The sequence below is a fragment of the Pavona decussata genome, unplaced genomic scaffold (genome assembly GCF_977016875.1).
Source record: "Pavona decussata unplaced genomic scaffold, jaPavDecu1.1 SCAFFOLD_201, whole genome shotgun sequence".
Lineage (NCBI taxonomy): Eukaryota > Metazoa > Cnidaria > Anthozoa > Scleractinia > Agariciidae > Pavona > Pavona decussata.
The window spans coordinates 250,806-264,150 of record NW_028145609.1 but is presented as its reverse complement, the minus strand read 5'-3'; the positions used below and the strand labels follow the sequence as shown (position 1 = coordinate 264,150).

The 13,345-nt window shown below is 36.2% G+C and overlaps 1 protein-coding gene across 1 annotated transcript in view; it reads right to left on the bottom strand.

The window, feature by feature from the left end:
• The window catches only part of LOC146461162 (uncharacterized), a 33,450-nt gene extending 20,330 nt beyond the window's left edge, over positions 1–13,120 (bottom strand). The window contains exons 1-12 of the mRNA XM_085087174.1: positions 13,038–13,120; positions 8,274–8,324; positions 7,745–7,862; positions 7,275–7,436; positions 7,083–7,160; positions 6,637–6,704; positions 6,210–6,363; positions 5,447–5,608; positions 5,243–5,320; positions 2,310–2,377; positions 1,617–1,770; positions 1,175–1,233 (exon numbers count right to left, since the gene is read on the bottom strand). Coding sequence (XP_084943300.1) covers positions 1,175–1,233; positions 1,617–1,770; positions 2,310–2,377; positions 5,243–5,320; positions 5,447–5,608; positions 6,210–6,363; positions 6,637–6,704; positions 7,083–7,160; positions 7,275–7,436; positions 7,745–7,835 — 1,074 coding nt within the window. The 5' untranslated portion in view covers positions 7,836–7,862; positions 8,274–8,324; positions 13,038–13,120. The remainder of the gene's footprint in view (positions 1–1,174; positions 1,234–1,616; positions 1,771–2,309; positions 2,378–5,242; positions 5,321–5,446; positions 5,609–6,209; positions 6,364–6,636; positions 6,705–7,082; positions 7,161–7,274; positions 7,437–7,744; positions 7,863–8,273; positions 8,325–13,037) is intronic.
• Between the last annotated feature and the right edge of the window lie 225 nt (positions 13,121–13,345).

The following is a 13,345-nucleotide window of genomic DNA, read 5'->3' as shown; positions in this document are numbered from 1 at the left end:
GATTGCAATTTCAATGAGTAAAAGACTTGTTTTTAAAGCTACGACGATGTAACTTTAAATCAAAGCATGCTCCAGCTACACGTTTTCTGTCTTTTGTTAGAATGACCCCGTTAAGTTCTCACCATTTCGTTTTGTGGCTCTTACCTGTAACAATCGCTTCGGCTTTTCACATATTTGATTCAGATTGTTTCAAGCTCGGCGACAATTGTTTCATCCTTCATTGTTAGATGACATGCAACAACGATTGGAATTTCAACGAGTAAAAGACTTGTTTTTAAAACTACAAAGATGAAACTTTTAATCAAAGCATGCTCCAGCTACACGTTTTCTGTGTTTTGTTAGAATGACTTTGTTAAGTTCTCAACGTTTCTTTTTGTGACCCTTACCTGTGACAATCGCTTCGACATAAGACGAGTGTAAGTATATGGCACTCCCTGCATCACATCGTGAAAGATGAAAGTTACCTGCGCGAAAATCAATAAAAATAAATAAACGTTGTTAATGAACGAGCATTTAAGGTAAATTATTACTGTACTTTATGGAAATACAATTACTTGTTGACAAAACTATGAAAACCTCAGAACTGCTCACCCAGATTTAAATGTGCCGTTGCCCTGTTGCTGTACAGTTTGGCGTTTAGTTCTTTATCCTTACAGTTCACTTTGATTCCTTTGGTGTAAAGCAAAATGGCATTTCTGAAATCTTTTTTTCTGAATTCTTCATCACCCTCACTCTTGAAGAGCTCTGCTGTTGCTAAAATGAAGGAAATTAAAATTCATCGTGCATTTTTTTCTGCATAAAAGCTCAAAACTAGTCCTCACTGGAAACTGCTCAAACAGTGTTTCCAGAAAATGTTCTTCTAGTGCAGTTTTGAGAAGTTTTCTCTTGATTTTACGACTGAGACGTACTGTTAGTCAGTTACTTTTCTGGCTTAATTTCTGGCAGTCTTTCCGATTCTCTTCAGGACTACTTAATCAAACGTTTCTTGACTTCCTGGTGCCAGATTCGGAAAGATCATCTAAGTTAACATTATACAAACCATTGTTCTATGGCAAAAGTCTGTTTTCTCTCTTACAATAGGCTTTTACTTAGAAACAATTCTCAAGATACATTTTAACTAAGGAGCACCTTGCGAATCTGGCCCAGGAGCCTTGGGTACAGAGGCAGTTTGTACCTCCTTAATGAAACCTGAAACGTACGTTGTACATCCAAAATTGTTTCGTTTGGCGTCCACTAAATGAGACGATGACGTAATATAACGTAATTTCGTTGTAATTAAGTCATTGATTCTCCACAGCTACCATTTTGGACTTCTACACAAAACCTCAGAAAATAATCTGAACCCAAAAATAATCACAACGTAGAAAGAAATCCTAAAGCTTAAGTGGTATATAATGTACAAGTAAAAAAGTAAGAAACACTTTTATAGTGATAGGTCACAAATTCACCGTCGATGATGGGAGGGATGGGGGGATGGGAGGGAGAACATTTTGTCCACAAGCTGGCAAAATGCCGAACCCCTCTTCCCCTCCCCCAACCACGAACTAAGAACACTCGCTAAGAACTATTTCTTCTTCGATCACATTATTTCCGATACAGTTGCCGAAAGGTCTTACCTCTTAGAGTGCCTTGATCCTCAGTATCCAGTTCTGTGGCCACTGTATCGTCAGATTCATTTGCATAAACCTCTCCATCTTTCTCTTGTGGTGTTTTCGTTGCTTCCATAGACAGGCTCCTTAATTCCAACAATTTCTGGTTGTTCTTTTCAATCTTAAACTAGTCAAGATTTCTAATATGTGGAAAACAATGTTAGGGGAATTTAAGAGCCCTTACAAGGCACCGAAAATATTGAGTGGTTATTGCCTAGATTAAAGTTATCGTAACAAACTTTTAACACTGACTTTACAAACGTTACATACAAGGTTCAGTGTACCAAGCTATGTTCCGACCTAACGCACTCGGACATTTTCGTTTAAAACAAGAAATAAATCAAATGCCCAAATAAAGATGAAAAAATGTTTTGAAACCTTGCGTTGTGATCAAAGAGAAACGGTCAATTTAGAGAGCACTCGTAAATGTCAAAATATCAGTGTCCAAGTTGACTGCATTTAGATCCCTTTTGAAGTACCACTGTTAATAACGAAGTCTCTTACGTTACACACAAAATGATGTCACAATCAGAGTATTTTTAGTAAATTTGTTCATCCCTGCCAATACGCAAATTTGCCTTATTTCAAACGGTTTTAAAAACTGTGAAATACTTATATATATTTTTTTATTTTCATCTGTTAGTGAATAGTAAAGGATACTGCTAATCCTTTATCACACCATGTGATGGCTTCCTCAAACTGATTCAGCTGAACGCAAGCATTTGCTCCTATTAACACAAAATAATATCCGTTTTTCAATTTAGGTGATCCATATTGGAACATCATCAGAAACTCTGCGAATTAGTTACAACATATAATAACTACTGTGACAAAACGTTCCCCTTCCGATAAACAAAGCCAATTACACGTTAAAGAACTGGTTTCCTTCAGAAATCTGGCCAATTAACCGACATAACAAATCAAATAACATAGCCTGATTATAGTTTAAATAATGCTCGTCTAATTGCTGTAAAGTAATCGACAGACAACTTACTGTTTAAATTTGTTTTAAAATCCCTAGAAGCTTTTCACATATTTGATTCAGATTGTTTTAAGCTTGGCGACAATTGTTTTATCCTTCATTATTAGATGACATGCAACAACGATTGCAATTTCAATGAGTAAAAGACTTGTTTTTGAAACTACAAAGATGAAATTTTTAATCAAGGCATGCTTCAGCTACACGTTTTCTGTCTTTTGTTAGAATGACTCCGTTAAGTTCTCACCATTTTCTTTTGTGACTCTTACCCGAAACAATCGCTTCGACATAAGACGAGTGTAAGGCTATGGCACTCTCTGCATCACATCGTGAAAGATGAAAGTTACCTGCGCGAAAATCAATAAAAAAATAAACGTTGTTAATGAACGAGCATTTAACGTAAATCATTACTATACTTTATGAAAATACAATAACTTGTTGACAAAACTATGAAAACCTCAGAACTTCTTACCCAGATTAGAATGTGCCGTTGCTCTGCTACTGTACAGTTTGGCGTTCAGTTCTTTATCCTTGCAGTTTACTTTGATTCCTTTGGTGTAAAGCAATATGGCATTTCTGAAATCTTTCTTTCTGAATTCTTCATTACCCTCACTCTTGAAGAGCTCTGCTGTTGCTAAAATGAAGGAAATTAAAATTCATCGTGCATTTTTTTCTGCATAAAAGCTCAAAACTAGTCCTCACTGGAAACTGCTCAAACAGTGTTTCCAGAAAATGTTCTTCTAGTGCAGTTTCGATATGTTTTCTCTTAATTTTACGACTGAAACGTACTGTTAGTCAGTTACTTTTCTGGCTTAATTTCTGGCAGTCTTTCCGATTTTCTTCATGACCACTTCATCAAACGTTTCTTGACTTCCTGGTGCCAGATTCGGAAAGATCATCTAAGTTAACATTATCCAAACCATTATTCCATGGTAAAAGTCTGTTTTCTCTGTTACAATAGGCTTTTATTAAGAAACAATTCTCAAGATTCATCTTAACTTAGGAGCTCCTCGTGGATCTGGCCCAGGAGCCCTGGGTACAGAGGCAGTTTGTACCTCCTTAATGAAACCTGAAACGTACATTGTATATCCAAAATTGTTTCGTTTTGCGTCCACTAAATGAGGCGATGACGTAATATAACGTAATTTCGTTGTAATTAAGTCTTTGATTCTCCACAGCCTCTATTTTGGACTTCTACACAAAACCTCGTAAAATAGTCTGAACACAAAAATAATCACAACCTACAAAGAAATGCTAAAGCTTAAGTGGTGTATAATGTACATGTAAAAAGTAAGACACACTTTTAAAGTGGGAGGTCTATACTGCTGTAAAACGGTCTCACCTCTTAGAGTGCTTTGATCCTCGCCATCCAGTTCTGAAGCCATTGTATCGTCAAATTCATTTGCACCAACCTTTCCACCTGTATCTTGTGTTTTTTTCTGTGCTTTCATAGACAGGCTCCTTAATTCCAACAATTTCTGGTTGCTCTTTTCAATCTTAAATTAGTCAAGATTTCTTATATGTGCAAAACAATGGTATAGAGGAATTTAAGAACAGTTACAAGGAACACCAAAAATATTGAGTGGTTAAAACCTAGAATAAAATTATCGTAACCAATTTTGACTCTGACTTTACAAACGTTACATACGAGGTTTAGTGTACAAAGCTATGTTCCGACCTTACGCATTCGACCTTTTTCATTTAATTAAGCAAGAGAAAAAAAATCAAATGCCCAAATAAATGCTAAAAAATGTTTTTAAGGCCTAGGTGTGATCAAAGAGAAACGTTAATTGAGAGAACACTCGTAAATGTTAAAATATCAATGTCCAAGTTGCCCGCATTTAGCTCCCTTTTGGAGTACCACTGTCAATAACAGTCTCTTGTGTTACACACAAAAAGACTTCACAATCAGAGTATTTCTCGTAAATTTGTTCATCCATGCCAATAGGAAAATTTGCGTTATTTCAAACGGTTTGAAAACTCTGAAATATTTATTTTTATTTCCATCTGTTAGTGAACAGTAAAGGATACTGCTAATCCCTTATCACACCACGTGATGGCTTCCTCAAACTGTTTCAGCTGAACGCAAGAATTTGCTCCTATTAAAACAAAATAACATTCGTTTGTCATTTGAGTTAATCCATATTAGAACACTATCATAACCTCAACGAATTAGTTACAAAATATATTAACTACTGTGACAAAACTTTCCCCTTCCGATATACAAACAAATTTCACGTTAAATAACTGGTTTCCTTCACAAATCTGGCCAATCAACAGACTTACAAATCAGTGAACATAACCTGATTATAGTTTAATTAACGCTCGTCTAATTGCTTTAAAATAATCGACACAGATCTTACCGTTTATTTTTTTTTTAAATCCCTAGTTTTTCTCATCTTTGATTCCGATTGTTTCAAGCTCGGCGACAATTGCTTTATCCTTCATTATTACATGACATACAACAACGATTTCAATTCAATTAGTGACAGAGTTGTCTTAAAACTATGAAGACGAAACTTTAAATTCAAAGCATGTCTCAGCTACACGTTTTCTGTCTTAATTGCTAGAATGACCCCGTTAAGTTCTCGCCATTTCCTTACGTGGCTCTAACCTGTAACAATCGCTTCGACATAAGACGGTTGTAAGTCTATGGCACTTTCTGCATCACACCTTGAAAGATGAAAGTTACCTGCGCGAAAATCAATGAAAAGAAATAAACGTTGTAATGAATGCATATTTAACGTAAATCACTACTATACTTTATGGAAATACAACAACTTGTTGACAAAACTATAAAAACCTCAGAACTTCTCACCCAGATTCAAATGTGCCGTTGCTCTGTCGCTGTACAGTTTGGCGTTCAGTTCTTTATCCTTGCAGTTCACTTTGATTCCTTTGGTGTAAAGCAATATGGCATTTCTGAAATCTTTCTTTCTGAATTCTTCATTACCCTCACTCTTGAAGAGCTCTGCTGTTGCTAAAATGAAGGAAATTAAAATTCATTGTGTAGTTTGTTTCTGAATAAAGGCTCAAAAACTGTCTTCACTGGAAACTGCTAAAACCGTTTTCCCAGGAAAGGTCCTAGTCTTCTAGTGTAGGTTTGATAAGTTTCATCCTAATTCTACGTCTAAAACGTACTGTTAGTCAGTTAGTTTTCTGACTTAATTTGTGGCAGTCTTACTGATTCTCTTCAGGACCACTTTATCAAAACTTTCTTGACTTCCTTGGGCCAGATTCGGAAAGATGATTTAAGTTAACATGATCCCAGCCATTGTTCCATGGCAAAAGTCTGTTTTCTCTCTTACAATAGGCTTTTATACGTAGAATCAATACTCAAGATACATGTTTATCTTAGGAGGGCCTCGTTAATCTGGCCCAGGACGCTTTTATAATGGGAGGTCATACGTTCAGTGTTAATGATGGGAGGGCTGGGAGGGGAAGCATTTTTTCATCAAGCTGACGAAACGCCCAACCAACCACCTCCCCCCTCCCTACCCCAGCCATGAATTATGAACACTCCCTAATACCTTTTTCTTCTCGACCTCAAAATTTCCTGTTTAGTTGCTAAAAGATCTCACCTCTTAAAGTGTTTTGATCGTCAGTGTCCAGCTCTGTGGCCGTTGTATCCTTGGATTCATTTGCACCAACCTCTCCACCTGTATCCTGTTGCTTTTTCTGTGCTTCCATAGACTGGCTCCTTAATTCCAACAAATTCTGATTGTTCTTGTCAATCTTAAATAAGTCAAGGCTTGACAAGCGATTTTTGAAAAGTTATCAATAAGTGACAAAACCTTAAAATTTGGCAAAGGCTCACATTTTAGGGTGTCTTTTAAATTTCTTGCCATTTGTTTGTTCAGTTTTCTCTTCGAGAGTTCAAGAGAAACAGCAGCATTGAAATAATCATGAACAATCAAACAAGTGATCATTTTTTGGTATGATGGTACGCAAAAACAATAAAGTTTGAATTTGATTAATATTTTTTGTAGCTTTTGCAATAAAGGATACTGCTAGTCCATTTTCACACCAGGTGATGGCTTCCTCAAACTGGTTCAGCTGAACACAGGCACTTGCTCCTACAGAGAAGAATGTTGTTAGTTTGCCATTATTTTCTTTTAAAAAAAATGGCTCCTATAATATTGCTAACGGAGACTAAAGTTATCATCGGTGTATTACTCCGAGTAAGCTCAGCCACAAGAAGAAGAATAAACAAGTGTCTTTAAGGTCGAAATACTAAAAGTTTTAACGTGGCATTTGCATGAACGGTATGTTAAACTCTATGATGCATTACTTAATCTGTTATAAATACAAAGTGAATTTTCAGCGAATGTAAGATTTAGCGGTATTAAAAATTAAACTATCAAATTGCAAATTAATGTCGTCTCGATAAAACGATGTTTTATTTTATTTTATTTTATTTTATTTTATTTTATTTTATTTTCCAGGAATCTTACCTCCCATGATCGCTTTGATAAGCAATGGCTGTAAGTCAGTAGCAACCTTTGCATCATTCAGCGAATCATTATAATTTCCTGAAGAAGAAGAATATAGATACAGAAAAAGGAATGAGAGAAAAAGATATAAATAATTGATATATCAATGTGAACTACGCTTTAAAGTTGGAAAACAATTTGACAAATTCTTACCTAAGCGAAAGTACGCTTCTGCCCTGTTGCTGTACAATTCGGCCTTCAGCTCTTCATCCTTGCAGTTCACTTGGATTCCCTCCGTGTAGAAGTATATGGCGTTGGTGAAATCTTCCTCTCTGTATCTCTCATTACCTTCATTGTTGTAAACCTGTGCTATGGCTAAGAGAAAGCAAACAAAACGTTTCATTCAAAGTGAAAGTGTCTAATTGCTTTAATATTGTGTAAAGAAGTGATACATGGGAAAGGAGAGTGGGGCGTAAGCGACCAGCTCTAGTTGCGACCACTTTTTCCAGTTCCCGAGGCAGCCATTTACGAGAGTTTCGACTGTAATAGAAAATCATCTAGTTTTGCCTTCAGCTCTAGCCTTTTTCTGGATAAGGAAGCACCGCAGTCTACCCAGGGTAGGATTGATACTGACGTGACTCTTTACAGTCTTCTGAAAAAGAAAGTAACATGTATCTTCTCACCTCTTAAAGTGACGTCATCAAAATCCAGCGTTTCCTCACCAGCTGGTATGACGTCACTTTCATCTGCAGCTTTGGTTGGACTTCTCGCCATGAATGCCGCAAGTTTCTTCTTCAAACGCTAAGGATTGAATGTTTGTGCCTTCAGTTAGTTTGAAAATTTAAACATAAAACAGAAATTGCTGTATGAAGAAAGCAGCAGTGAAATCTAAAGGCAAGGAAGAAAAATAGAGGAACAAGATGGCAGCCTCCAGGAAATCATGCTGCAAGGTCACGTGATCTTACGTCATCATTTTCTAAATAAAAACCTCAGGGAAAAGCAGTATTTACCCTCCAATTTCCTTTGTCATGGCTAAAAGAAAATACCCCAGCCGCCCTCCTCCCCTACCCCCTTTCAACCCCTAAAAATAAAAAAAATAAAAAGAAAAGAAAAATAGGCCCGGTCTAGATAACAGGTCAAAATAAGCGACTCATAGTCTTGTTACAGGCATTCGGATAAAATGTGAAAACAGTGGACGAAATTAGTACCTACCTCACTAGTCCAAAGTATGATTTACATCTTGTTTCTTGCCAGGATGGCCCACTGCAGCAGAAAACGTTATATGTCAGACATTATGTTTCAAAGAGACAAGGCATTCACCCAGCCTTGACTACACCAAAGGAACAGAAGTCAATCATTAAAAAGTCTTTAAAGTTATTAGAGTAAGACTCGTGGTGGTGAGGAGGGGTCCGTGATTGGCGCAAAATTTAAAAAAAGAAGATTTCACTTTCACTGCTTAGATAAAGGGAACATTTTCTGACACAAAAATGCTTATTTGACATCCTTAATTGACGTCCGAACTACACGTGATGACAGAAAAGAAGATGGCCGAAACGCTTAACAAAGATAAGAAAAGGGCAAACAAAATGGCTGGTTTCGGTCACAAAGATAACAATACTTACAAAGTTAGCAAATCACAGAAGCAAAACCACGCTCTAAAGTAAATTGAACACTTCTTAGTTGTTGTTGTTGTTGTTGTTGTTGTTTTTTCTTTTAACAAATACACTGAATATTTTAAAGGTGACTATAAAGTGGTTCTAAATAAATAGTTTCTATTGAGGAAGGAACTGAGTCTGCGTGTATGGCCGCATATTTTCCACTGACTTGAGTCACGAATTTCCTGGCCAACGCCCTGAATTATTGTTTGTTTGTTTAATGGGTGTTGGTCTTAAGTTACACGTATATTTCTGTTCACGAAAGAAAACCCGTGCCTGACATTCTTCGCTTGCAAGGATCGTGTAAACAAGTTTGAAAGGCGTGATTTCCGTTTAGCGGAATTTCTACGCTCGGTTATTAATTCTTTATGGAAGTTTTCATCAATCGGCCGTCCATATTAGTTTCTCCCTATTTAATTCACGGCGTACAACTCTGCCTTTAATTAAATCAAATGACACCAAAGTTTTATTTCGAATTGTCCATCAACGAATAGTTTCTAATTCAGGAAACATTGTCCTTCTGCTTTCAGTTTCAAATAACAAAATTAGCACAATTTGGTGATATACATCCTCCGTCTGTCAAAACGCTTTCCTGCTCTCCTTCTTCTCCAGATCGTTCGATTTTGTATTTTGCAGTCAACAGTGTTTGGTAGTGACGCATCTTGCATTAAAAAGCGAATTTCAAAAATAAACAACTAAAAAAAATATCACCTAATGGCGCCTATAAATTACTGAATTAACCACCACACGAATCATACGAGGCGGAGATAAAAATTAGAGTTTTGACTCTGTAAATACCGACAAAACTCAACTTTTTGTTTATTGTCCTTCTCTTAAGTGTTGATTTACATAGGAAGCTATTTTGATAATCCGAATATATACAAAGCGCGGTTTCAAACTGTGTTACCTTAAACATAACATTTCTGTTTTGAAACATGTAATTTGTCGAAAAAGGATAATGAACTGTTTGCCTCAACAAACTTCCCCTTGAAAAGTTGAACTTCAAAAACATGTAAAAACGATATTTTCATTCCGAGAAACCGAAATCTTTATTAGGAGTTATTTTCTTCGATGAACCCAACATTGAAAAGTGAAACTTCAAAATCACGGATTTATATACCTTTATTTGAAGAATATTCCGAAATATTTATCACATTTTGCGACGTCACACGCAAAAATAATTATTGTAAAAAAAAAACGAGTCATAGAAACTCAAGGCGTGAAACTGCTCCGGATTGCTCTGGTATTATACTGAAAAGGCAGAGATATGAGTTTCTTCACATACATAAGGCTCAATTTATAGTACAATATCAATGTGCTTTTCGTCAAACAAACTGCAACAATGTTTATTCTTCGGAATATACTAAAACAAAATTCAAAGAATTTGGTATTGCATAGAGTTTGAGATAAAATATTAAAACAATTTTCTTCTTCTGTCCAAGAAGGAAAACATCAATTTTGTCTGCGTCGTTTTTACTGTAGTCCTTCACAGTCCTCTAAACTGTGAAAAAAGCCATACACTTGGATCCACATGCAAAGCATGCCTTCATAGTTGTGCTTCCCGGAAACTTCAAGTGAAATTACTTGACGATGCGTTGCGGATGATGAATGGTATGTGATTTGCTCCGAGCCATGCTTTATTCAAAACATCACTTCAAAAACACAGAAGTATATATTTATTCCGAAAAAGCAAAAAAAATACATGACAAAAAGAGTAATAAGAACAGAGATGGATACTTGGGGTGTTAAATGGAAATCATAATGATTGCGAGATGGAGAAACATTCAAAACGAACTTTCCACAAAAAATTAAAGACAGATGAAAATTGAACTATATTTTTCCAGGTTTCATCGAAACCAAAAAGTTATTTGAAAATTCTCGATTTCCTGAAAAAGTCACCGTTGACCGCAGTATTCATACAATTCATTCATTTGCATAAAAGCTTCTCTCTATTCAACTCAAAACGAATATATTTTTCTTTTAGCATAGTTAATTGAGGGACTGGTTATGAAACTTTGCCATGAAAACAATGGTTCTGCAGTTTAAGTTGGAAGGGCCGCGACCCTGCACAATCCTTTGCTTTAATGTTCACATCACAGTTGAATATCTTAACAGGAACGTTTCTATTGGTCAGCTGCTCCAACACATTTCAAAATCTATTGTAATGTGTGCACGGTCAAGGCCAAAAACGCTAACAAAAACATATAACAAAGAAGTTTGTCAAGCTTCATAACCATTGCCTTTTATTAATTGTGCTTTTAGTAAATCACTGAAGAGAAAAGATCGAATTAAACTTGCGCAACCTATTTCTTAATGAAGCCAGACAACAAGAATTCGCTAAGTTGTTAAATCATTCATTTTTAGATAAAACACATCTCAGTTTGGTGATATTTCGATCTTTGCTGTCCAAAGAAGCCAAGGAAAACGACCAAGTCTGTCTTCTTATGTTGTGATTGCCCTTCTTCTGTAAACTGTTAAATTGCAAAAGCTATACTGTCTTCCCACAAATGGCATGCCACTAAATTCATAGTGACATCAGAACTTTCAATAGTGGAAACTGGTAAACTAAACGTTTACTGTTATCCATTCTCGGTGTAATAAGCAAACAAAGCCAATCCGTTGTAAGCGGGCATGGCATACAACTTCAAATTACCTCACAAAATATAAAGAGAGATTCACAGTTTGCATTTCATTTCTGTGGCGAACAGTCTCAGGGTGATGGCGTCAAAGAAAATTCAAGTTGTTACCTATGAAATTTACCCGGCGCTACGTCTTAAACGGTCAGGGAATTTGATCCAGACAAAACGGGCTGAACTTTGCCGAGTAAATTCAACCAAGATGACTTAGTTCCGTAAAATCATTACACTGGCAGTTTGGGATGTATTTTAATCGGATCGGATTGTGTTTTCGTCGTTAGTTTCTAATCCAGAAAACAACAGTCCATGAAGTTACTATTCTTAATCTAAATCTTAATTTAAATAATTAAGGACCGCAAAATCCATTCAGTTTCGAGTAAAATAATTCCCAATTCAGTAAGACTTCCATTTTTGGTCCAAAAATTTTTTGGGGCTCACGGATTTATAATGGTAATTGAACTGAGTGGAGTGCAATTTGGTCTGAAATCATACGCGTGATTTCAAAATCGAACGAGCGCGCAGCGTGAGTTTGATTTGAAATCACAAGTATGATTTCAGACTAAAATTGCACGACACAAAGTTCAATTACCACTTTATTACACCTATTTTGAAATCACAGAGTTTTACTGTCAATATTGATATTCTATTTTTGTTACTTCATTTCCATTTTGATGGGCTAAAGAAAGGGTGCGATTTAGAGCAAAAAATGGTACAATTTGGGAATAAATTGCACTGTTGAGAGCCAATCAGATTGCAAGGATCACCAGTGATTTCAAAATGGGTGTAATAAAACGTTAAATCCGTGAGCCCCAAAATTAAACATTGCGCATTTTCAGTGTCACGCAGGATTCCCGTCATATCCTGCACGTAATGCTTTTGGGTGTTTTTCGCTGTTCACACCCTTGTTGGAACGTGATTTGTACTACAATGATTAGGTATAAAATAAGTTCCCTCACTATCTTGTTCTAACTCCCTGACGAAGTCTGTGTTATCGGACGAAACCGGTAGGAGATAATAAAGAAGTTGACAAGATCTGTTGCTGTTTGCTGCTCATTCCTGAGATCAAAGATCGTGCAGTATAAATTGTACTATTTTTTCTTATCTCGTCATCTCTCGCTTTACAACGGAGCAATCTCAATATGTGAGACTTTCAATCAATTGGTTCCATGTAAGAAACCGAAACTAGTCAATCGTGTTCTACGGCCTCAAGCGTCGGAATTATTTTTCTTGTTGTTGACTTATTTCAGACTTTTTTTTCTTTCAACACAGGTGAAGATCAGTTGAAAAGTGCGAATATAACACGAGCAGCAAATGTTTAATGAGCGTCTCAATCGTTCATATTATACGATGACCACTGGGTAAGATTTGATGAAAAAATCCTATTTTTCTCAATGGTATTCACCATTGCTGCAAATGCCCTTTATATATACCAGTGAATTCTCCTAATTTAGATGTAACAAATATACGGTTACATCATGTTTAGTCCACTTATAGAATACTTTGCACGATTTAATCGAGCTTGATCTCTGTTTTGTTGGTAATCAGTCAGACAAAAGCGAAACATGAGGCTGCAAAAATCATCCCTGATTGTCTAACTGCGTTGTTAATTTCCTTCCCATTGAAACTGGTAAATTACGTAAGTGATACAGTTCGCATGCAAAACATGTTTTTAAAGTTGTGCTTACCTTAAACCTTGCGTTGAGACTGAGTCTTGAGTGCTTTGCTTCAACGAATCTCACATTAAAAAATGAACCTCAAAATCACAGAAATATATCTTCCGATTGCAAGAAACCGAAATCATTTTGTCACATGTCACGGCGTCAAAGGTCGAAAACATACTTTGCAAACGTTTTGATTGGCGGAGATGGAAATTTAGGGCGTTGGCTGAGTAGATAATCCATTGTTAGATATTTGAAAGTTTATTCGTTTGCGCCCATTAGGAAATTTGTCAGAATGCACAATTCAAGTTGACTTAATTTATTAACATGTGGGA